The sequence below is a fragment of the Crinia signifera genome, chromosome 3, assembly GCF_055691185.1.
Source record: "Crinia signifera chromosome 3, ASM5569118v1, whole genome shotgun sequence".
Lineage (NCBI taxonomy): Eukaryota > Metazoa > Chordata > Amphibia > Anura > Myobatrachidae > Crinia > Crinia signifera.
Genome location: NC_139219.1, coordinates 216266865 through 216290438, shown reverse-complemented (window position 1 = coordinate 216290438; position 23574 = coordinate 216266865). Strand labels below are relative to the sequence as shown.

Genomic DNA, 23574 nt, shown 5'->3' with positions numbered 1-23574 from the left:
CAATGGAACCCTTGAAAGTTTCAGGATGTTGATGCCCATATAGGCTTGGGAAGGCGGGGGTTAGCTTTAGGTGGCAGAGAGCAGGGGTTAGGGTTGAGCACTAGCAGAGAGCATTAGGGTCAGGGTAAGGTTAGGCGGCAGGAAGGGTGAGTTAGATTTAGGCACTTAGATGGTGGGGTTAGGTTTAGGTGGCAGGGTGTGGTAGTTAGGGTTAGGCACTAACATTAGGGTCAGGCTGTGGGGGAGGGGTTAGGCTGCTGGAAGTGAGTGTAAGGAAAGTATACTTACCTGATCCCTGTTGGGATGCCCTCCTTGGGATGACCGCATTGATATTCTGACTGCCAGCATCCTACTTGCCAGTCATCTGTATGTAGCCTAACATAATTTGCCTAATTTATTTAATCCGATGTATAGCATGGATATAAACATGAAATGCAATAAAATGGATATAGTGAACGTTGATTTAGTTGAACGTTGAATAAGGGTCCCTTTGTGCAACCATCAGAAAGCATGTCACTATCGCAGTGGGTGTGGAATATGGTCCCGACAGTCGGGATCCCGACAGTCATTATCCTGACTGTCCGGACTCAGACAGTGGGGCAAGCGCAACAAAGCCCTTTGCGGCCTCGCTGCGCTCGCCACGCTGCGGGCACGCTGGCTCGCTACGCTCGCCACCTATTCTATTCTCCGTCTATGAGGGTCGTGGACCCCCACGAGGGAGAATAGCCGGTGTCCGTCGGGACCGCGAGTGTCGGGGGTTTTGACAGTCGGGACCCCGAGTGTCGGGGTTTTGACAGTCAGGACCGCGAGTGTCGGGGGTTTTGACAGTCGGGACCCCGAGTGTCGGGGTTTTGACAGTCGGGACCCCGAGTGTCGGGGTTTTGACAGTCGGGACCCCGAGTGTCGGGGTTTTGACAGTCGGGACCCCGAGTGTCGGGGTTTTGACAGTCGGGACCCCGAGTATCGGGAAACTGTACAGCACCCATCTCAGTCACACTCAAAGGTTGACATATGGGAGACTCCATCTGTATTTGTCATCACAGTCTGGTGCAGAGATGTTAGCAGTTCTTTGCTTGTGAGAGTGTTGCAACTTTACATTTAATCTAGGCCAGTGGTTCCCAAACTGTGCACCTAGGCTCCCTGGGGTGCCTCGGAACACTTGCAGGGGTGCCTCAGGTGGGTGGTCCAGAACCAGTTCCAATTATTTATAGTTAATTAAATATGCAAAATCAGTGTTTGTTGCTTCCAATTATAAAATATGTGGGTAAACAGAAGTGAATCGTGTTTCTCAGCACATAACTGGACCTAAGGATAAAATTGAATCCCAACTTATTTAATTTAATATTTTTTTCTGAAATTCACAGTAACAAACTTTTGGCGTAGGGGTGTCATGAAAAATATTCTGATACTGTAGCGTGCCGTGATTCAAAAAGTTTGGGAACCCCTGATCTAGGCAGTCCAAGCATCATGAAGGAAAAAATGAACCATGTGCTGCACATTACATTGACAAGTTTGCCTTGTTTTCTTAAATGTATGTACTGTATGTATTTATGATCTTCTTTATGCTTTACAAGAGAATATAGCCTTTATTGGCTTATATGACTAAGACATATAAGCCAGAAAAGGCTCTATCATACAACTGTAGTTCTGCAGAGGTCATAGAAACATAGAATCTGACGGCAGATAAGAACCACTTGGCCCATCTAGTCTGCCCCTTTTTTTAAACATGTTACCTCAAACCATATTTGATCCTTATTTTTTTGTAAAATAAGTAGGTTGTGCGATAATTGACATAATATCTCTCAATAATACGTCACTGTGGTTTTAATACACCTCTTTATTCAATTCGAGCACTATATATATGTGTGTATGTTTTGTGTGTCCCCGTGATTTTAACTTCTTTATTTCACTGTTATTTCCCTCGACCTATTAAAAGGGAATTTGATAATAATTTCGTTAAAAGTTACGTTTTATTAAATTTGCATTAGTGTGAACGGTCCATTTTTCTCTCTACATAAAATGTTCAGTTTATGACTGTTGGGTACAGCACCCCCCAAATTTCATTGAAATTCAGGGGTCCTCTCTTATATAATTGATTCTCTTTCAAATTATAAGAGAAAATAAATATAATTAGTGTGCAGGTCTGCTTCTAGCCACTTAAATGGGGCAACCGAACATTTTCATTTTGTACAGCGTCAGACTCCCCCTGTTGGTGACTTTTTGTACTGAATTTTTTTGTGCACAATCCTGCTTCCCATGTCCTAATTTGTTAACTTTCTAGTTGTTATATGGAGCTACTGACAGATGTAAATAAGGAATGTTTTATTATAGCCATCTTGTGTATATGTAAACGGATGCTTAGAAAGGCAGCAACCACTTTAGGATCCAGTTGAAGCATGCATGACACATCATCAATTACCATGTAGAATACAAGAAGCCAGCACATGAATACATCACTGTTCCTATGGAATAAAATGCAAAATGGAGAAAACCATATAACACATGGCAATGTATAAACAGCACATGACATATACATGGTGAAATAACAGGAATAACATTATGCAAAGTAAACCTAGTAAAGAGGGTTATACGTATACCAAGTAGGTACAGTGGCCCAACGGCAGTTGCGGTGTGGTACTTGCACCTTTTATTCAATAGCTCTTGTATATGCCTATAGGAAACAGAATATATGCTGTATTCATACTCCAACACAACCCCACTATTTTGCTGAAATTCTTCACATCTATTTATGACTTAGGGAGAACAATGACGTTATATTTCTAGCCCTTCCCAGTGTGACACTTTTCAATTTAGTCTCAATGAGATGGCAGCTGACCCTTCAGATTAGTTATGATTGATTTCTACTACTTATTGCTGTTTTTGTACTACAATGATATTTATGTGATAATTCTGTTTTGCACTTTTGTAAGAATGAAGATTTCCTTTCCCTTTATGTTGTTGTATTAGACCATACAACGTTGTTATGCATGCCCTTTTTATATCTATATTTACCTTTTACTTGATATTCAGATACTTATATTTTTCTGTTTCTTATTATGTTCCCTCACCTTCTACCTCCCCCTCTCCTTTTTTTCTGTAACCCTTATCCACCTTTTTATTCAATAAATACTATTGATGTTAGAAATGTAATTCCTCCCCAGTTACAGGAGAAGCGATCAGAGTCGGCTCTATGGCATGTGCTTGAGGAGGAGCGTGATGCTCTGTTGCTTCAGGTGCAGGGTATGACAAAAAGTGTAGAAGAGGAGCAATCACATGTAAGCAGTATATGTATCATCACAAAGCCGTAAAATATACGCTATAGGTACAGTAATATATATCTCTATCTGAATAAATTGCAGGCACTGGAGCGGCAGCTGTACTCCCACACCCTATACAGAGAACAGGAAGTCAGGGATAAATTACAGACGGTAGAACCAAGGTGTCAGCAACTGGAAATGAAGAATGAGCAGCTTCAATCTGACTTGGGTACACAGGAATAATAGAACAAGATTTGCATGTAACATGTTGAATATATTAAAAGCAGGTTATTGATTTTTTGCTATCATACCAATGGTGGTCACTGGGACAGTGGGGTGTAGGTGGAGCTTCAGCTACAGGCACTAAGGAGATTGACAGTCTTTGAGTGCAGCCCAGTCTCCTCCTCCTCCCCCCCCCCCCCACCCCCCTTACAGGCCTCAGTTTTTTCTTGGTGCCTCAAGGTATCAAGGGACAGGGCTCCGTGCCCTGTCAGAGAATTTTTATTTTTTGCTTTGTGTTGACTTGTACAGCCAGACCCGCCGCTCTCCTCATGACACACGGAGGATGCCGCTCTCTGGCCACAGGTAAGCGGGTCCTCCCTCAGTCACAAGGTGGAAAGGGTGTTCCCATTCGCGACGCAGGACAGACCACATTTGCGGCAAAGTCACTGGGCCTGGGTGTAGGCCGAGTGACCCTGGCAATGGCACCCAGTCATTTCTGCACGGCCACTAGACCACCAGGGCGCCATACTGTGGAGCGCCATTTTGGAGCAGTGCACTGTTGGTTCCAGGGGAGGTGGGGCTTTATCCACAGCTCCCCACCTCCACTCTCAGAGCAGGTCCCATCATCTATTCCTGCATGAGTTAGGCATCTCCCCATCCAAGAAGCGCCATTTTCACGGGACTTCACTGAGGGAGAAGGGCACCAGGATTCCTGCTCCTTTACACCTTACAGGACCAGGTTTTCCAACAGGCCTCTGCACCACACTAAATTAGTGTTGGTCAGAGAGTATTGTGTGTGTCATTTTCTCACTTCTTTGCTGTGTTAGTATTATACAACTGTACACTGTGCCCTGTACAATAATTTACAATTCCATTAGTGTGTTTTTGGGTGCTCTGTGAGGTAAAATGTCATAGAAAAAATCCCAAAGTTAAACCTAGGGAATCTCCTAGGCTGCATGCTTACACATGCACTAAATGTAAAGAGAATGACCATGCTGGCCTGTGTTACCGCTGCTCTGTACAGGACTCCCCTGAGAACAGACCCTCCGGTCCAGTTACAGTGGAGCCAAATTGGGCATCTTCTCTTTTATCTGCAATGAAGGAGTTGGCTGCAGCCAGGGGGCCTGCGCAGTCTGCGCAGCCTGTACAGACACAGCCTGAAATTAGTACAGAGCTTGCCTGGGTACAGGGGTTATCCACCTCAGTTCAGGGTTTGGTTCAAGTGTCTACCTCATTATAGTCCATGTTAAAGGCTCCACTGCCTAAACTAAGGCACAGGTTCCTTTAGTGGCTCATCAGTCGGATTTTGATGACGACCCGAACAAGCAGGTGTTAGTCGACATGGATGATGACATTGACACAGAGGAACCTGAAAAGGAGGACAGGATGACACAGACCAGGGTAGACTCTCTAATTAAGGCTGTTAGGATGTCTCTTAACATACGGGACACCCAGTCCTCAGTTCCTAACATTCTCCTTTTCAAAAAGAAGAAAAAGGAGTTGGCTGTTTTTCCGTCTAATACAGACCTAAGGAGGTACTGTCAGAAGCAAGGCAACACCCGAACAAAAAGTTTCTGGTATATAAATGTCTCATATCCTCCTTTCAATTTGCTCAGGCAGACCGTCAGAAATTGGAGGTTCCTCCACAAGTAGACGCTCATGTAGCTCGCTTTCGTTAAAGCAACCACTCTGCATATTCCCACAGTGGCTTCTCTTAAAGACCCCACTGATAGAAAAATTGAGCAGTGTCTTAAAGCAGTGTTTACCAATGCAGGAGTCTTAGTCAGACCAGCAATGGCCTGCTCATGGGCGGACAGTTTACAGAAACAGATTACATCTGGTACCCGTCGCTCAGAGTTGCTGTCAACAGTAGATCTAATAAGGGAAGCCGCCACATATCTAGAGGAGGCTGCAAAAGATGCTGCGACTCTATCATCCAAAATATCAGCATCTTCCGTAGCGGCCCATAGGGCTCTCTGGTTGCGCACCTGGAATGCGGATGTAAATTCAAAGCGGGCCTTGGAGGCTTTGCCATTTACTGCTAATGTCCTTTTTGGCCCAGAGTTGGATAAAATTGTGGCTACTTTAGCCACTTGCAAAACAGCTTTCTTGCCTTCCGCTCCCCCAAAGGCTCGGTCTCAGTCCTTTCGGCCACAAGGAAGAACTCAGGGACAGCCCTCATCAAGGGTTCAAACTTCCTTTTAAGCTAGTGTCAACCTTTAAGCCTAAGAAGTCCTGGGCAGGGCACCGTCAAGCCCCTAAACAGGCTGATAAGCCCTCAGCATGAAAAAGGGGCGCCCCACCAGACCTTTCAGGTCGGTGGTCGCCTGTTGTTGTTTGCCGAGGTATGGTGTGCCGCAACCACCGACAGTTGGGTGAACAACATAGTATCTCAGAGATACTCCCTTTCCTTTCAGGCACCCCTCGAGACCCGGACAAGGCTACAGCACTAGCCAGCACCATACACTCCCTACTAGCAGCAGAGGTGGTGATACCAGTTCCGCCTTCTCAGCGAGGAGCAGATTTCTATTCAAACTTGTTCCTGGTAGGAAAACCAGACGGTTCATTCCGACCCATCAATTTGAAGCAACTGAACTTATATCTCAAAGTTCCCAGTTTCAGGATGGAATCTCTCAGATCCATTCTGCAAGCTCTGGAGCCAGGGGACTTCATGGCATCCCTGGACATCCAGGATGCATACCTCCATGTGCCGATCCAAACAGTTTGCCAGCGGTTCCTCCGGTTCACAATCAAGGATTGTCACTACCAGTTCAGAGCTCTATCAACAGCGCTGAGGGTGTTTACAAAGATCATGGCCATTATGGCTGCAGTTATAAGAACACAGGGTTGCGACTTTTACCATACCTAGACGAACTCCTGATATTGGCCGAATCACAAGTCATCTCAATCTGATGGTAACCCTCCTGCAGAGACACGGGTGGCTCATAAATTGGAAAAAGTCCAGCACAAGTTCATCACAAGAAATGGTACATCTGGGTGCCTTAATAGACACCAGGACCCAAAGGGTCTTCCTGCCAGAGGACAAGCAAGTGGCACTCAGGGATCTTCTGAAAGCCTTCCTCAAACATTGCAGGGTGTCAGTTCACCTATGCATGAAGGTCTTAGGAAAGATGGTCTCCTGCTTCAAAATGGTGTATTTCGCACAATTCCATTCCAGACCGCTACAGCGGGAAATTCTACGGCGCTGGAACCGCTCTCCAGCAAGTCTCAAATCACAAACCTTTGTTCTGTCCAGGCAGACCAGTCTTTCCTTAAATTGGTGGACGCAGCCTCCAAATCTACAAAAAGGGTGTCAGTTCGTCATCCTCAAGTGGATACTCCTAACAAAGGACGTCAGCCTCCGGTGTCGTGGACCAGTTCTGGTGGAACACTCCTTTCAAGGACGTTGGTCAAAGGAAGAAGCAATCTTTCTGATCAATATTCTAGAGCTGCTAGCCATTTTCCGAACACTTCAAAGTGCAAACGCTCTGATTCACTCCAAAGCTGTAAAAGTTCAATCAGACAATGCCACAGCTGTGGCATATGTCGACCACCAGGGCAGAACCATGAGCTCAGCCACTGTGAGGGAGGTGTCCTCAATTCTTCATTGGGCGCAACGTCACCTGACGACCTTATCGGCAGTTCACATTCCAGGCGTCAAGAATTGGGAAGCCGACTTCTTCAGTCAGCAGGACATCCAGTCGGGCGAATGGGCTCTCCACGAGGAAGTCTTCCAGGTGTTAGTCATCCGTTTTGAACTCCCACAGATAGACTTAATAGCCTCTCCTGCAAACACAAAACTTCTGTGTTACGGGGCTCGCTCCAGAGATCCAGACGCACTGTCTGCTCCTTGGCCGTTCTCCCTGGTCTACATGTTTCCTCTCCAACAAGAGCAGACAATGGTCATCCTCCTGGCCCCAAACTGGCCTCAGAAAGCCTGGTTCACAGACCTTCTGGAGATGTTGCTGGAGCCTCCTTGGCGACTACCAGCTCGTCCAGACTTGTTGCCACAGGGACCATGTCTACACCCGGATCTACACAAACTAGCTTTGATGGCAAGGCTCTTGAGACGGAGATTCTAAGAGCTAAAGGGTTCTCTTTGCCAGTCATCAAAACAATGATAGCAGCAAGAAAACCGGCCTCATCCCAAGTGTATTACAGAGTTTGGAGTGCTGTCTTCAACTGGTGTGCTGAATGATATCTGACACCTCTAGAGTTTTGTTTATACAGGATCTTGGCCTTTTTACAGACAGGCTTGGACTTAGGCCTAAAATTTGCTTCACTCAAAGTTCAAGTTGCGTCCCTTTCAATTATTTTTCAAAGACGGCCTGTTAAATAGATGGCTATCCAGACAGTCATGCAAGGTGTTCTACACATTCAGCCTCCTTTTACACCACCAATTCAACCTTGGGATCTGACCTTGGTTTTATCAGCGCTCCAACATCCATCCTTTGAACCATTAGAATCAGTGGATCTCAGATGGCTAACGTGGAAGGTCTTTTTGTTAGCTCGGTAAGTATCCGACCCATCAGCCTTGTCCCATGTTTCACCATATTTGGTATTTCGCCCGGACAGAGCGGTCTTGCGGACTTGAAGGGAATTCCTACCAAAACTTGTTTCCAGGTTTCACATAAATCAGGACATTGTTGTTCCTGCGTTTTCTCCGTTAGAAACTTCTAAAGAGTTATTTTCTCTAGACGTTGTGGGAGCTTTGAAGATTTGTTTCCAGAACACAACACATCCGTAAAACGGATGGGTTATTTGTTTTATACGATGCGGCCAAACGTGTCTGGCCTTCATCTAAACAGACACTGGCTGACTGGCTGCGGCTAACTATTAAACAGGCTTACTTGTCCTCAAATAAGCCGGTCCCATCATCCATTCGAGCCCACTCCACGCGTTCAGTGGGGGCTAGTTGGTCAGCTCGCCAGGGAGCCTCTGCAGAGCAGTTGTGTCGTGCGGCCACTTGGTCTTCACCACATACCTTTCTAAAGTTTTACCAGTTTGACACGTTCGCCACGGCAGATTCTGCTCTTGGGTGCCTTGTCCTCAGTGCAGCTCAGGAGCGTTCCCTCCTATAAAGGGACAGCTTTGGGCTGTCCCAGTGACCACCATTGGTATGATAGAAAAAAAATGGATTTTGGTCCTACCGGTAAAATCCTTTTTTCTGAATCCATGGTGGAAACTGGGCTCCCACCCTCACACACTGTTCTGACAATGAGGGGGACTGTAGTATCCATTCTTGAAAATGATCCTTCCCTCTGGTTGCATGGTTTCCCTTCCTTTTCTCTTCCTGTTCCCTTTCAGATAGCTGTTGAACGGGCTGAGGCCTGTAGGGGCGTGGAGGAGGAGGAGCCTGGGCTGCGCTCAAAGATTGTCAATCTCCTTGGTGCCTGTAGCTGAAGCTCCACCCACACCCCACTGTCCCAGTGTCCACCATGGATTCAGAATAAAGGATTTTACAGGTAGGACCAAAATCCAGCTTTTTTGGGGGGGGGGGGTTGGGTTTTTGCAGTTGGGAACGGTTACTCAAATATGAAATTGGTAATTGTTTACTTTTTTTTTTTTTTACAGTAATCCCCATGGGTGCCTAGTTCATGAAGTTTATATTGACCGTATATACAACTAGCCGAGGTCTTATAAAAAATGTGTGGATATTCAATTAGTGTATGTTGCCCTGTAAAATTGAAAAAAGTCCTTACCATTGGGAGACCGTGGATTTGTTGGGTATATTTACTATCACATACGCATGTATATGTGTATGTTTACAATTGAGAAATGTAATCGTGTGTCCTAATGGTTTATAGGAGTTTGACACAATTGAAGTTTGCTTTGCTAAACATACCCAGTGGTCAGTGTTGGTACTACAGGAAGTGATGATGATGATTATTATTATTATTATTATTATTGTTCTTATTATTATAATTTTATGCCCCTTTCCCACTGCAGCCTTAAAACGGTATATTGCCGATTTTTGAGGGCAAAATACCGTTTAAGGCTGCAGTGGGAAAGCGCCAGAGTTGAAATACCGTTTAAAGTTAAACGGTATTTCAACCCGTGTTCAGAGCAGGGTTTTACACGGTAATCTACCGTTTAAGAGGCAATGGGAATGCATCTTAAACGGTAGAGATGATGGCTGATTTTTTTCAGCCATCATCTCCGTGTGTGTACGCTGCCGGGCTGAAAGATTAACCACTTTCAGCCCGGCGGTACGCCCCGCTGCCACCCCCCGCCCCCCCTCCCCTCTCCTGTCATACTCACTTGTCCACGGCGCGCTGCCCCGCTGTGTCCGGCTGGCTGCTGCTGCGGCTGGATGCCGTTAGCGACGCTGGCCGGGTCCAGCCACATGCCCCGCCTCCCTCCGCCCTGCTCCACACGGAGCAGCACTGGCCACCAATGTTTGATTTTGTAAGCCAGTAATATATAGATTGCTGGCACATGCCAGCAATCTATATATTTCTGGAACCACTGGGCACCAATGAAAATCCTAAGCCAGTAATATATAGATTGCTGGCACATGCCAGCAATCTATATATTTCTGGATCCACTGGGCACCAATGTAAAACGTAAGCCAGTAATATATAGATTGCTGGCACATGCCAGCAATCTATATATTTCTGGAACCACTGGGCACCAATGAAAATCCTAAGCCAGTAATATATAGATTGCTGGCACATGCCAGCAATCTATATATTTCTGGAACCACTGGGCACCAATGAGAATCATAAGCCAGTAATATATAGATTGCTGGCACATGCCAGCAATCTATTTATTACAGGCACCACTGGGCACCAATGATGCTATGGGAATGCATCCTTACTGTTAACAGGCAACAATTCCACTGATTGGTTGTTGCCTGTGTAGTGTCATTTGTGCTGTAAAAACGTTTTGAAGAGCTAAAACGTTTTACCTGCAATGGGAATGGTACTTAAATGGCATTTGAAACTGTAATCTGCTGCAGTGGGAATGCTAAATACCATTTAAGATTACCTGTAAACTTAAACGGGTCTGCAGTGGGAAAGCAGCATTATTTATAAGGCGCCACAGGTTTTTCGCAGCGCCGTACAAAGGAACAGTACAGGGAGACAAAACTTGGCATAACATTGAATAAATAACAAAAATAGAGTACTAATACCCCTTTCACATCGCCGACACGTTTTAAAAACCGGTATTTTAAAACGGTAATTAAAACGGGTCAGAGCCTTAACATTGCCGCAGATTACCGTTTTAAATACCGGTTAAGTCTCATTCAACATAGCAGTCAAACCGTTTCAACCCGAACACGTTTCAAGCCAGAGTGTCAACATTGCCTGTCATTTTAAAGGGGACAGCCTATCACTGCTCTGTAGCTTGTGTTGTTTGCCTGAAATACCGTTTCAGACACATTGTACACATTCACATTGCTCAAAAAACGGCAAGGAACCGTGTAGGACTCTGCTTTTTACACGGTTCGAAATACCAGTTAACTTTAAACGGTAAATCGGCTCTGGTGCATTCACAGTGCAGGCTTAAACGTTTTAAAATGAAAAAAAATCGGCAATTTACCGTTTTAAAAGTGCGATGTGAAAGGGGTATTATAAAGAGTGCCACAGTTCAATACACATTACAGCTTAAATATAAGTATTGGGGACTCAATCAACATACTATGACAGGCTTGAGGCCAATGATGGAGATGAGTATGCGGACAAAGATGGTCACTGAGTGTTTGAGTTTAGGAGAGCTGTGAGTGAAATGTGAAGAGAAGAGGGCTTTGAGAACAGGAGGGAAGAGGGCCCTGCTCGGAGGAGCTTACAATCTAGTAGGAAGGGGAGACAGACAGATTACAAGAGGTGCAAGCAAGTGGGTGGTGGCTAGATAGCAGGATGTAAACAGGCAAGGGGTCGGAGAACCAGCTAGTTTATGCAGTGGAGGGGTACGCTTTGATGGTTGAAAGGATTAATTTGCTTCATAAAAGCCTTCTCTGTAACAGTTTGATTTTGGGTAGGATATTTGTATTGGCTTCGGCCGTATTTCTCAGACACTGATCAGGCTATTTACTAAATAAAAAAAGGAAGAAATTGGAGAGAAATACCTTCTGTGTGCAGATGATCCTTTCAACAGGACATTTGCATACAACAAGTGCTATCTTCTATGTTCTGTCTTTGGTTAAAAAGGCATTATGGGAAAGTAAGGCTCTATGTTTTCATGCATTGTTTTTTCAGTGTTTCTTTTAAATGGGGGCTGTCTTGAATTGTATGTCATAGAGGAGGAATTTACTAAGATGGGAGATCTATTTCACATGGAATGTTGCTATGGGCAACCAATCAGAATCTACTTATTTATATAGCACATTCTAAAAGATAATAGACCTTATCTGATTAGTTGCCCATAGCAACATCCCATCTGAAATAGAACTTGCATCTTAGTAAATTTCCAATACAGGGTCCACCATAACAAAAACAAACCCATTCAAACTAGAATTTTTTAAAAACATAGTTAAAGATATGAATATGTTTCATTTAATTCTATTTCCATGTTCTCCTGCATTCCTGAGACAATAAATTCGGGAATGGTAGGAGCAGATTTTGCCATTCGAGCCGGCAACAATCGATCCAGTCTGAACTTTAGTCATCAACAATTTACATTCATTAACGGTCAACGAAAAATGTACATGTACACGTAACAGAAAGTATAAGAACATCATCGCCTAAAAGCCTCAACAAGTGGAACATATTTATCTTTGACGGGGAAAACATTTCCTTTCAATCAACTATTCAACATAATATTGATCTATATAGCTTGATTGAGGGCAGCATAGAAAACAAATTAATCAGCCCTATAGTACTTAGTTAACCACTTAAATATCAGTAGTGTAGTGTGCTCTGACTGATGTGTGTATCTTTTATTTCACAGAGGCAAATGTCTTGCTCGTCAGGCAGCTACAAGAAAAAGTTAAGGTAAGAAAGGTGAAAGAGGGTCAGAGTCCATAGATAATTTACTAAAATTAGTTTTTAGAAGGCGAGATGTTGCCCATAGAAACCAATCAGGTTCTACTTATCGTTTATCTAGCACAGTCATTCCCAATCACTGTCCTCAAGGCACACCAACAGTGCAGGTTTTAGTGATATCCAGGCTTCAGCACAGATGGTTTAATCAGAATCCCTCAGATACTAATTCAGTCACCTTTGCTCAAGCCTGGATATCTAGAAAACCTGCACTGTTGGTGTGCCTTGAGGACCGTGGTTGGGAATGCCTCATCTAGCACCTTTATAAAGGTTAATTGCTAGAATCTGTATGGTGACAATAAACATTACAGACAGCAGTCACTGTGATGTACAAGTTATATTTAATGTCATTGATCACAGATCTGAAGTTTGGCTGCAGCTTTCTTGCTTCTGTCTTAAAATAACTTTTGGTTAAAGAAAAAAAATAGTTTACACCATTAACCGTGACACATAATCCTCTGAGTTTAGGTATATTATAGTGGTTGGAATTGGACCATTTGGTGAAAGAAAGAGAAAAATCACATTTAAGTAAGGGGTCAGGGAACTTTTTTATATTTACCCCAAAATATATTTAGATACGCCGATGTTAGCCCCTTGATTTGAATGGAATTAAATCATATATTAGGAGCACTTATATTTGTTATATATTGTTTATATACATATGTATTCACTTTATCTGGGGGCTGGGGCAGAAACAACTTAGAAAATTTTCTGCTTACTTTACTGTTAGTATAAAGTAAAAGGCTTTCATTAAAAAAGTGGGCAGTGGCAAGTATCCAGTGTCCAAATGAAATGTCACAGTCTTCTTGAAGCTGCTGCGCGATACGCCAGGAGCAGTAATGGCGGGCCGCGGGCATCAGACTCATTTTGCCCAAGCATACTTTGCGCTCTGCCTCCTTTTGTATATTTGAGTGAGCACTGAGCAGAGTGATGTCTTGACGTCTCGCCAGGCAGCCACTCATTACATATGCATATGTAATGAGCTGCTGCCAGGCAAGTGGAAGGAGGAAAGCGTAGCGGACTAGGCAGGGATGGTCGAGCTGCCGAGACACAGCCGGGCATGAATATAGATTGAAGTGGTGTCGGCAGACACTATAAATACGTTTAAAATAAGGTTGGATGAACATTTATTGGTTAAAAACATCCATGGGTACGAATAAGTAACATATTCTGTCTTTAAAATATCGGAACATACTATACAACAAGGGATAAACTATTATAAACATAGGTTGAACTAGATGGATGCCACTCTTTATTCAGCCTCACCTACTATGTAACTACATACCTCCCAATTTCTTGGCTGCTGGAAAAGGGACACTCACGCGGCCGAAAAGGGGACGGGGCCTATGCAAACGAGGGCGCGGCTTATGCAAATTAGCCGCAACCCCATTTTCGGCCGTGAATAGACGCTGTGCGCATGCGCACAGCGTCTATTCAATCAGCTTGGGGGGGCTCCCAACTGCCACCCCCCGCAGCGGGACAATGCCGGCCGCGGGTGGGACAGCGGGACAGGACCCGAAAATCGGGACTGTCCCGCTGAAATCATGACACTTGAGAGGTATGTAACTATGTAACTGTAAATGCATGCCCGGCCGTGTATATCTAGCGCGACCGTCCATTACCCAGAGGAATTTAATTTTTACCCCATTTGGGGTAATTTACCCCATTTCCCCGACCAGTGGTTTAAGTGTTTCTGTATTGATATTGATCAGACTCTCAATTACTTTTAGATCATCCAGCAGAGGTGGGAGACAGCACAGGCAGAACTAGCCGAGGTCCGTGGGGATTATGCTGCTCTTCGAGAAGTAGCAGAAAAAGTTCAGGTAAAATAATCACCCCCCCATAAACCACAAACCACTTTTCTGTGTGTTCGTATTAATGGTGAGACCAGGATCATTTTTTTGTACAGTAATGTTTTTTTCCTCGCTTTCTTTCTCATATATATGCTTTTCTCATACTAGAAGAAAATACATTATATATTTAGCCATTACTGTATATAGCCAAATAATAATACATTTGACTAAATGATTGAATCCAGTATAATCAAAAGAACTTCCTTGTTCAGGCGATGCAGCATTATATGCACCATTATACTGTATGTCACTGGGTTTTATTTTCATTCCTGTCCAACTTTTTTTGTGATCTGACTGCTTTGGAAAAAATGTTATATGATGGAAGGCAGATTGGCTGTGCATGTTTTTGTCATGGATTGAGCTGAAGATGCCTATTTCTCTAGCCAGATGAACTGTGATCTCACCTTGCTACATTTGTACCATACCTGCTTAACCTTAACATGTTACCATGCGCTACGTTTGACTTGTTTGATTATGCATCATATCTAGCTGCTTTGTACTTGGTTTCTTACAATTCTTTACAACTGAGATGCTGTCTTCTGATGCCAAATCCATTGCAGTCAGCCTAAGTTTTATCAAGAAGGCTGACCATGTTATTTGGCAGACCGTTGACTGCAGCCCATCGAGCTGTACTCAGGGTGTATACATTATTGATGGGTGTGGTATGGCGCTCTGACAATCGGGATACCGATGGTCAGTATCCCGACATCGGATTCCCAACTGTCGGTTCTCTGACAGGAGGGATAACGCAAAGAAGCCACTTATTTATAAATTAATTGGATGGGGGCCTGCAAGATAAAGATGCTGATCACTGTTCCGTTAAGTGAGCATCTGAAGACTTGATCTGATGGTCTCTGAATAGTAATAACATAATCATAGAATTTGCTGACAGACCTCACACCATATTTGATTCTTATTTCTTTGTAAGGGGATATACCAAACATGTTTAAATTGCTCTACTGTATTTGCCTCTGCCACCTCTGATGGGAGGCTATTCCACTTATCCACTACCCTTTCTGTGAATCTTCCTCCCTCTAATTTCAGTTCATGTTCTGTTGCTCCTCTTTCTGTGAGGAATGTATCCCTCCTGGACCTTGTTGAAATCCTTGATATATTTTAAAGTTTCTATCATGTCTCCCCTTTCCCTTCTCTACTCAAATAACATAATAAGATCTTTTAGTCTTTCCAGGTAAGTTTTGTGATGTACTGTAGGCCATGCACCTTCTTTGTACAGTCTCTAATGTATTTATATCCTTCTAGAGATATGGCTTCCAGAACTGAACCCAGTACTTTAGATGGAGTCGTACCAATGTCCTATACAGTGGCATTATTACTTCTTTCTTTCTACTGCTGATTCCTCTCCCTATGCAACCAAGCATCTGACTTGCCTTCTTCATTGCTTTGTTACATTGCCTACCTGCATTTAAGTCACCTGAAATAATGATGCCTAGATCCCTCTCCTATTCAGTAGTTTCCATTATAGTGCCACTTATACTATATTTAGTCTTTGGAGTTTTTAGAGTGCTTGATTTTGCATTTTTTTTGTCATAAAACTGTACTTGCTATGCTCTTGACCATTCCTCTAATCTTCCCAGATCATCAATTATTTGTTTTACCCCTCCTGGTGTGTCTACCCTGTTGCATACCTTTGTGTTATCTGTAAAGAGGCATATTTTACCCTCAATTCCATTTTAAATGTCACCAATAAAGATATTAAAAAGCACTGGTCCAAGTACAGATCCTTGGGGTACTCTTCGGGCTCTTTTTCATCTGCCCCACATTCGGCTCGCTACACTCGAAACACCAACGTGGATAGTGGGGGTATAAACAGGTCGGGGGGGACACATACTTTGGGGGGGGGGGCTGCTAAATGTGCTAAATCACATTGCATCGCATCATGTGCAATTTGCATGCAATGCGATCTGCGGGCAGGGGAAACTTGAAACTACACCGGTACCATTGCATTGTTCACATGCAATGCGATGCGATTTCCCTGCCGTTGTGAAACTACACAAGTACCAAAATAATTATTACCTTTCACTTATAAACCTAAAAAAAGCTTTCTCCCCTTTACTCACTGACTGGGCCATTTTCTCCTCAGCCTGTGCTTGTGCACATCACATACCTTCTTACCCTCCTTCTGTCTAACAAGATACACCTTTGTCTTCATTATTCTGCGTCTGTTTATATTTCCTGAAGGCCAACTTTTTTGCTTTCACAATACTTGCTACTTCTTTTTACTTGCCACACTTGTTTCCTTTTCCTTGTGTTTTTCCTAACTCTTTTGACACAAAGTTCTGTTGCTTTTAGTATTGCACATTTGAATTTTTCCCACTTCTCCTAAATTCTTTCCAAGTTCCTCCAATCTGCCAAAGAATCGCTTGAGTTTCCCATCTCTACAAAATCAGCCTTCCTAAAATCTAACCCCTTTTGTTTTTGTGTGTGATGAGTTGGTCTTTGTCTTTATTCTGAACAATACTGCTTGGTGGTCAACGGATCCCAGGTTTGTCACTCACATTTATGTCCGATATTCTGTCACCATTTGTAATCTTTCTGTCTGTATATTCAGATTTTATTGGCATTATCTTCCATTGCAGTGGATAGGCTTCCTGTTCCATTTGCCTGCAGAGACAATACCTCCAGGTTGGGGGAGCAGGTTTCTTTATTCTTATTTGGTTCACTGCACCCCTATTCTAGTTTAAATAGTTGCTTATGAAGCATCCAAACTTCTCACTTCCTATTCTCGTTCCCCTTAAAGATGGGTGCAGGCCATGACTTTTATATGAGCCCTGTCTTGCCAGATAGTAGAAACCACTGCCTCAGAACAAACTAGGTGGGGGGAGATCATGTCCACACTTTTCTTACTCTGTGAAAGCTCCTCTGGAGGGGGGTGCGCTCTTCAGTTGCAAAGGACCTCTCCGCCCGGCATGATTGCCAGAAGGACTGGAATCTACAGTCTTTAGAGATTGGTGTAGGAAGCAATTTATGTTTTGACCGGGACTTGGGAGAGCGTGTTGGCACAAAAAAACGCTGATCCCACAAAAGGTAATTTTGGAATTTTGTATCCACTTCCTGGATACACATGAAAAGACCTGCATCAAGAATGGCGTCACACAAGTATTTTGATCCTTTTTATGTCAAGGGCTGCAATTCGACACTGGGCATCCCTGTGTGCAGACTATCACTGGGCTGTAATGCCCAATGGATAATAGCTAAGTAAATAAAATAAGAACTCCTAATATGATTAAAAGAGAAGCACAACTGTGTATTACCTTTTGAGATTCATATCATAAGGTATTAACTTTGACTTTCGGTCATCGTTTAAGATTTTTTCTTTTTTTTCCCCCTGTGCAAACTATTTAATAAACAAATTGTACTAGGTTATTTTCACCTCACATAAATATACTAATGGTGTTTTTTTTTCTCTTGCAGGCTTTAAACCAGCAACTGGAGTATCAGTGTTCACAACTTTCTGTGCACATGCAAAAGGTTACCAATGACAATATAAATCGTGTGACAAATCACCAACAAGAACTTGAGGTATACATATCTACCTCTGGTTTTACTTGCCCTTTCAAAGCTCTACTTTTTGAACTCTACCAGGCCACTTTTAACGTTGCCCCAAATGTTCCTGCAATTATTTGATCCCCCTATCTACACTCCCTATCAGGTAGTGAAAGACACTATGGAGCAGAAGCTGCAGGTACGAGAACATTTGCTGAGTGCTGTTCAGACAAGCCTGACTGGGAAACTGCAGGATTTACAGAGCCATCACACAAAGTTAGAGAGAGAACTGTGAGTTACTCATCATCTGTATGTTAAGAGTACAGTAGTTCGTACATTAATGTGGGCATAAGCCGATTTGATTTGTTTGCATTCCCATAAGGAAGGATACATTTGACCTTTCTTCTTTATAGCTTGCACCATATTGTGTAATAGCCAGCCAATATGTATATTAAAGCTGCTTTGAGGACATGGTTACATACAGTATATGGATTTAAAATCAAAGAGACAATTTTAAGGTGTATTCTGGAAAAAGTGGGCTTTGAAGAAATGTTTGGCCGCGAGTTAACTTGAGGTGTAGGTGCCTTTTGGGTGGTGATTCCTGAAACTGAAGTGTGGACCAATTACGCATTAATCGTTCTGAAGCCCTATGTGGTTTCCATTTGCTTCCTTTGAAGCTTGCCTTCCTCTAAACCAGGGGTTCTCAAACCATTTTGCTCTGTGAACCTATCAGGCAATAAACATTATTACAGGACCCCAGCAATTTACCTCAGACAGGCGTCCACATGTGTGGTCAGCAGCAAAGATGTGCATGGTAGGGCTAATGCAATCACTTAATTTCTCTCATAATAGCAGTGGAAGCTTCTCTGTGCTGGGAAGTGAGTTCCATAGACTCAGAGTCATAGCACTAAAAGCTTGACCCCCAGATAAATTCAGTGAAATTCTGGGTATTGTTAGTAGTTTTTCATCAACTGATCGCAGTAATCGTGTGGGACAATAAGGGACCAGAAGATTCTTCAGTTACCTTTGACCCTGGTCATGTAGAGCTTTGAAAGTCCGTAAACCTATCTTGAAAATGATTCACCATCTTATAGGCAGCCAGTGAGGGAGTACAGAATGGGTGCTATGTGCTGGAAAGGGGCTGATTGGTTAATAGCCTGGCAGCTGTATTTTGTACCATCTGCAAGCAGTGCAATTCTTTTGCGTGGAGACCAAGCATTGCAGTAGTCAAGGCGCGATGATATAAATACATGGATTACTTTTGGCAGATCTTCTGAGGGAATTAAGTGCTTCATTATGTCTATACTCCTTAGATAATAGAATGAGAATTTAACTGTGGCTGATACCTGTCAAGCCACTATCCAGGACAACACCAAGATTCCGCACAGGATGATGTGGCTTCCGAGGGAGAGGGTTTGAGGCATTTGTTACATGGAGATGTCGGGGTCCCCGGGATGCTTGTGGGGGACAGGAGAAAGCAAGGGGGTGACAGAGGGAGGCATAAGTTGGCAAGGGGATTCTTCAGACTCTTTGGATCTCTGATTGAGAGATTAGAGAATTCATCAGCCTGATGGTCAACCCCATGCTGAGATGGTTGTGATCCACTTGGTGTCAGGCTCCACAGTTTGAGAACCGCTGCTCCAAGTCATTGGGCCTAATTAGGACCAGTTAGCAAAGCTACTTTTACAGCAAATGGACAAAACCATGCTGCACTGCAGGTGGGGCAGATGTAACGTGCAGGGAGTTAGATGTGGGTGAGTTATTTATTTTTTCCTACTGAGGTATATAAGGTATGCTTTATTTTTCCACTGCAATTTTAGTTTGAACACACCTCACCCAAATCTACCTCGCTCTGCACATGTTACATTTTCCCCACCTGCAGTGCACATGGTATTGTCCATTTGCGAAAAAAATTGTAGTCATTGACTGTTCTCCAAATGCTGCCTTGACGAGGTGGTCCTCAAAGCCATTGTTTATTGGGTTTTCCTCCCACCATAAAGTGATTAGCTTTAGGATATTCCATATTCTGTAGGTATCCTTGCAGTTTTAGTAGTAAACAAAGGAGGTCTTTGAGAGAGAGACACATAGAGAGAGAGAGAGAGATGGGGGAGACGAGGAATTTTTTTTATCTCAATGCCCTGGAGTTTTACTAGACATCTCTGCTCTATTTTAGCATCTGAGTACAAAAAAGTAAAATCACATTTTCTCTTATGTCTCCTTGGTGTCTCGGTCTTCTACAGGTCTCAAAGCCAGAAGCAAGTTCAGAAGCTAGAGGCAGAGCTTTCAGAGTATCAGACAAAGGTGCAGACCGCAGAGTCCCAACAGCATGCAAAGGTGATTTGTACTACAATATAAAGAGGAGAGCAGGTGCACCAAACAGCCATTACCATTTTAACAAATGTAATAATTATATATCATGTGTGGAGGTGTTACATAAAAAATAAAAAAACTGAATGATATAAATGCTAACTGGCGGTGTCCCAAAGCAGCATCCCAGACAGAGCAGTTTAGGACACCTCTCTCCCCCAAAAGCGGTGCCGGACAGTATCCCGATGGTCATTACCCCGACGTTGGGATCCCGACGGTCATTACCCTGACACTAGGGGTCCCGACGGTCACCGGCTATTCTCCCTCGTGGAGGTCCACGACCCCCATAGAGGGAGCATAGAATAGGTGGTGAGCGCAGCGAGCCACCGTGCCCGCAGCGTGGCGAGTGCAGCGAGCCCCGCTGTCTGAGTCTGGCCAGTCGGGCTAATGACTGTCGGGATCCCGACTGTTGGGACCATATACCACACCCCAAATCTGATCTAACTTGCTATATAATTATAAATGCATAATCTGTAACTTTGCACGGTGATATTTGTAGTCAACATTTGGTTTTCTATTTATCATTAGTGCTGCATGTCTAGAATTTACTGTATTTTTTCTGTCTTTTTAAATAGATGAATCTGCTTCAGAGGTCCATGGAAGTTACTTACCAAGATAACCAGAAGCTGGCACATGCTTTGGAAAAGGCTCTTCAGAGAAATACTGCTTTACAGAATGATATGGGTGAACTAGCTAAGGAGGTGCAAAACAAAGTAGCAGAGGAAACACAGCTACTTCTGATTAGGTAAACTCTTTAAGATGTTTGCTCACACACACGCAAACACACTGGTGTTTAATTTGCCATCATATTTTTCCCAATGTTTGAAGGATTTTTTTCTCAGGCTATGCAATTTGGACACTAGAAAAAAGAAATTGCCCGGGAAACACACCGGTGAAAAAAGATAATTGAATAGCCCATCAGCTAGACAATTACCCCCGATCAATGCTTGGTGGTAATTGAATACCTGCCACTGATTGTAAGATTACACTGAGTATTGAAATGCGTATTGTTTGCAGGGCGCAGGCTGAAGAAGATCTCAGAATAAAGGCACAGCTATCAGAAGAGCAACTTGAATCTCTAACAAAACACCAGTTACAATGTAGTGAAGCAAAGAAAGCAGCACTAAAGGAGGTGGCAGAGGTACATAGCTTGTTATGCCATTCCACAATCCTACATATTTTTGTATTTTTATAAAGACAATAGGTGTGCAATGTTTCTGTCCTACACACAAAATATATGTACAAACAAAGTGCCTAATTCAGACCTGATACTGTACCTTAAGTACCATGTGGATGGATCCTGATAAGATGCCTATCTCATTCTCTAGCTGGGCCTTGGCTACACTGGCGTCCACCTCAACTATGGCCCGCACAACAGCTACATTGTCCTCTGTGATGTTGGCCGCCGCACCCCTTGTCTTCCAGGGGTCATTTCCTGCTCAAACACAGTGGTTTGGGACGGTGCTTTCTCCCCAGAAACAACTTGCAGGACGTCAAACCCTCCTGCTGTCGCAGGCCACTATTATAGTCGTAGAAGGTCATGGCTCTCCAGTGGCCTCTGCGATCCATAACGAGTTTGAAAAGCCAGTGAACATGCTGACTACTTTTGTCTGCAGTGCTGTTTATATACGGTACTGTCCCTTGACATTTCACAAGATCTTTAGTCAGAGATTACAGTTCACAATCAGAGAGGCAAACGTACTGCACACCTGTCATATATGTACCCTATCCTATAGTCTTTATTTTTGCCAATTTTTGTCAGAGGGTGTAGACTGTTTAACCCCTTCATGACAGAGCCAGTTTGTGCCTTCATGACAGAGCCCTTTTTTTCAAATCTGACATGTCTCACTTAAGTGGGGATAACTTTTTTTTGCTTTTACTTATCCCAGTGATTTTGAGATTGTTTTCTCGTGACACATTGTACTTCAAGTTAGTGGTAAATTTGGGTCGATACAGTCTGTGTTTTTTTGTGAAAAATACCAAAATATCGTGAAAAAATGGAAAATTTAGCAATATGCAAAATGTCACATTTTCTGCTTGTGAGACAAATAATCATACCACTCAAAATAGTTAATAACTAACAAAGACCATATGTCTACTTTATGTTGCAATCATTATTTCAACTTCCTTTTAATTTTTTTGGACACTAGGAGGCTTCAAATATGACTAGCAAATTCTCAAATTTTCAAGAAAATTTCAAACACTGATTTTTTTAGGGACCAGTTCAGTTCTGATGTGACTTTGAGGGACTTGTATGTGAGACACCCCCATAAATGATGCCATTTCAAAAACTGCACCCCTCACAGTATTCAAAACAGCATTTTGGAAGTTTGTTAACCCTTTAGGTGTTTCACAGGAATTAAAACAAAGTGTAGGTGAAATTTCAAAATTTCATTTTTTTTGCAGATTTGCAATTTTAATACATTTTTCTAAGGAACACAGTACATTTTACTAGAGAAATGTGACTAAAAATTGATTCCCCCAATTCTTTGGTTTTCATAAATATCCTATATGTGGCCCTAGTGTGCACGGTGACCAAACCACAGGCTTCATAATAGAAGGAGCACCTACTTGATTTTGGAGACTCCTTTTTATGAGATTATTTTTTAGGCACCATGTAGGTTTCTAGGCACCATAAGATGCTAAAAGTTAGGAACCCCCCCACAAGTGACCCCATTTTGCAAACTACACCCCTCAGGGAATTCATCTAGGGGTATAGTGTACATTTCAAACCCCCAGGGGTTTCACCAATTGTGGTACAACTGGGCAGTGAAAATGAAAAAAAATAATTTTTCATTTTCACAGCTCAGTTGTATCAAAATTGGTGAAACCCCGGGGGGTTTGAAATGTACTCTATACCCCTAGATGAATTCCCTGAGGGGTGTAGTTTGCAAAATGGGGTCACTTGTGGGGGGGTTCCACTGTATGGGTGTTTCGGGGGTCATTCAACCAGAATCTGTGCTGCAAAATCCAAAAATCACTCCTTCCCTTCTGAGTCCTGCCATGCACCCAACTGGTATTTTTTGGTCACATGTGAGGCATTGCCGTACCCGGGAGAAATTGGGGCACAGATTTTGGGGTGCTTTGTCTCCTTCATTCCTTGTGAAAATGAAAAATTTTGAGCCAGATCTGCATTTTTGTGTAAAAAAATTTAATTTTTTACACAAAAATGCAGTTCTGGCTCAAAATTTTTAATTTTCACAAGGAATGAAGGAGACAAAGCACCCCAAAATCTGTGCCCCAATTTCTCCCGGGTACGGCAATGCCTCACATGTGACCAAAAAATACCAGTTGGGTGCATGGCAGGACTCAGAAGGGAAGGAGTGATTTTTGGTGGTGGAATGAATGGCGGGTGCTATGTCGCATTAGCAAGACCCCCGAAGCACC

At 43.2% G+C, this 23574-nt stretch overlaps 1 protein-coding gene across 1 annotated transcript in view; it reads left to right on the top strand.

The window, feature by feature from the left end:
- Positions 1-23574, top strand: part of CCDC150 (coiled-coil domain containing 150) — a 99001-nt gene that overhangs the window by 46278 nt on the left and 29149 nt on the right. The window contains exons 10-18 of the mRNA XM_083177419.1: positions 3162-3275; positions 3360-3486; positions 12372-12415; positions 14194-14286; positions 17749-17856; positions 17987-18111; positions 20061-20154; positions 20763-20932; positions 21205-21328. Coding sequence (XP_083033545.1) covers positions 3162-3275; positions 3360-3486; positions 12372-12415; positions 14194-14286; positions 17749-17856; positions 17987-18111; positions 20061-20154; positions 20763-20932; positions 21205-21328 — 999 coding nt within the window. The remainder of the gene's footprint in view (positions 1-3161; positions 3276-3359; positions 3487-12371; positions 12416-14193; positions 14287-17748; positions 17857-17986; positions 18112-20060; positions 20155-20762; positions 20933-21204; positions 21329-23574) is intronic.